This window comes from Penaeus monodon, chromosome 34 (assembly GCF_015228065.2).
Source record: "Penaeus monodon isolate SGIC_2016 chromosome 34, NSTDA_Pmon_1, whole genome shotgun sequence".
Classification (NCBI taxonomy): domain Eukaryota; kingdom Metazoa; phylum Arthropoda; class Malacostraca; order Decapoda; family Penaeidae; genus Penaeus; species Penaeus monodon.
In genome coordinates, this window is record NC_051419.1 from 32,903,318 (window position 1) to 32,903,971 (window position 654).

Sequence of the window (654 nt, forward strand, 5' to 3'; positions counted from 1 at the left end):
CTCACAAGCTTATTCACAATCCCTAAAACATAACTAACATATCTTTCCCCATGAACATGCATATGATTGTCAGCTTGCAATGACAGTTTATAAATAGCATTTGCACAAGAAGGAATTGGTGCCTCTGAGACAGTTTAGTCGAAGCAGAATAAAAGCGCCACCACCACATTCAATTCCGGAGGCCATTCTCACACCTTAAAGACCCTGGCAAACATTGTGCGAAGTTTCAAGTTTTTCATTTTCTCTCGTGAATTTCTCCCTAAATACAATGGAGTATTTAGTCACCCCCCTCCCCTTTTGAATTAGAATATTATAATCCTTAATCTAACATTTTCTCCTTTGCCTTACAGAATGGAACATATTTCCACCATCTCTTTTTTTTTCCTTCTTTCTCTCTTAAATATCTCATCACCTCTCACACACACCCTCTGGCCAGACACCCACTTGCTAGGTGTGCTTGACCCTGGCTAAAGCTACATAGCTCTTCTTGGTCGTGTTGTCGTGCCAGCCAACTGGTCCTCTCTCACAGTCTGCGCACACAAGGTACTTCGTGCTGCCAACCGTGTGGGAAAAGCCAATATTGTCAAAGGTGAACATGTCATCCACAACCCACCATTCACCAAGCTGTGGAGCAGTGCAAAAATTAGTATATTT

The 654-nt window shown here is 42.2% G+C and overlaps 1 protein-coding gene across 1 annotated transcript in view; it reads right to left on the minus strand.

Annotated features, from left to right (window-relative positions):
- Positions 1 to 221: 221 nt before the first annotated feature.
- LOC119594751 (guanine nucleotide exchange factor MSS4 homolog) overlaps positions 222 to 654 on the minus strand; it is a 9,115-nt gene continuing 8,682 nt past the window's right edge. Inside the window, exon 4 of the mRNA XM_037943842.1 lies at positions 222 to 624. Coding sequence (XP_037799770.1) covers positions 448 to 624 — 177 coding nt within the window. The 3' untranslated portion in view covers positions 222 to 447. The remainder of the gene's footprint in view (positions 625 to 654) is intronic.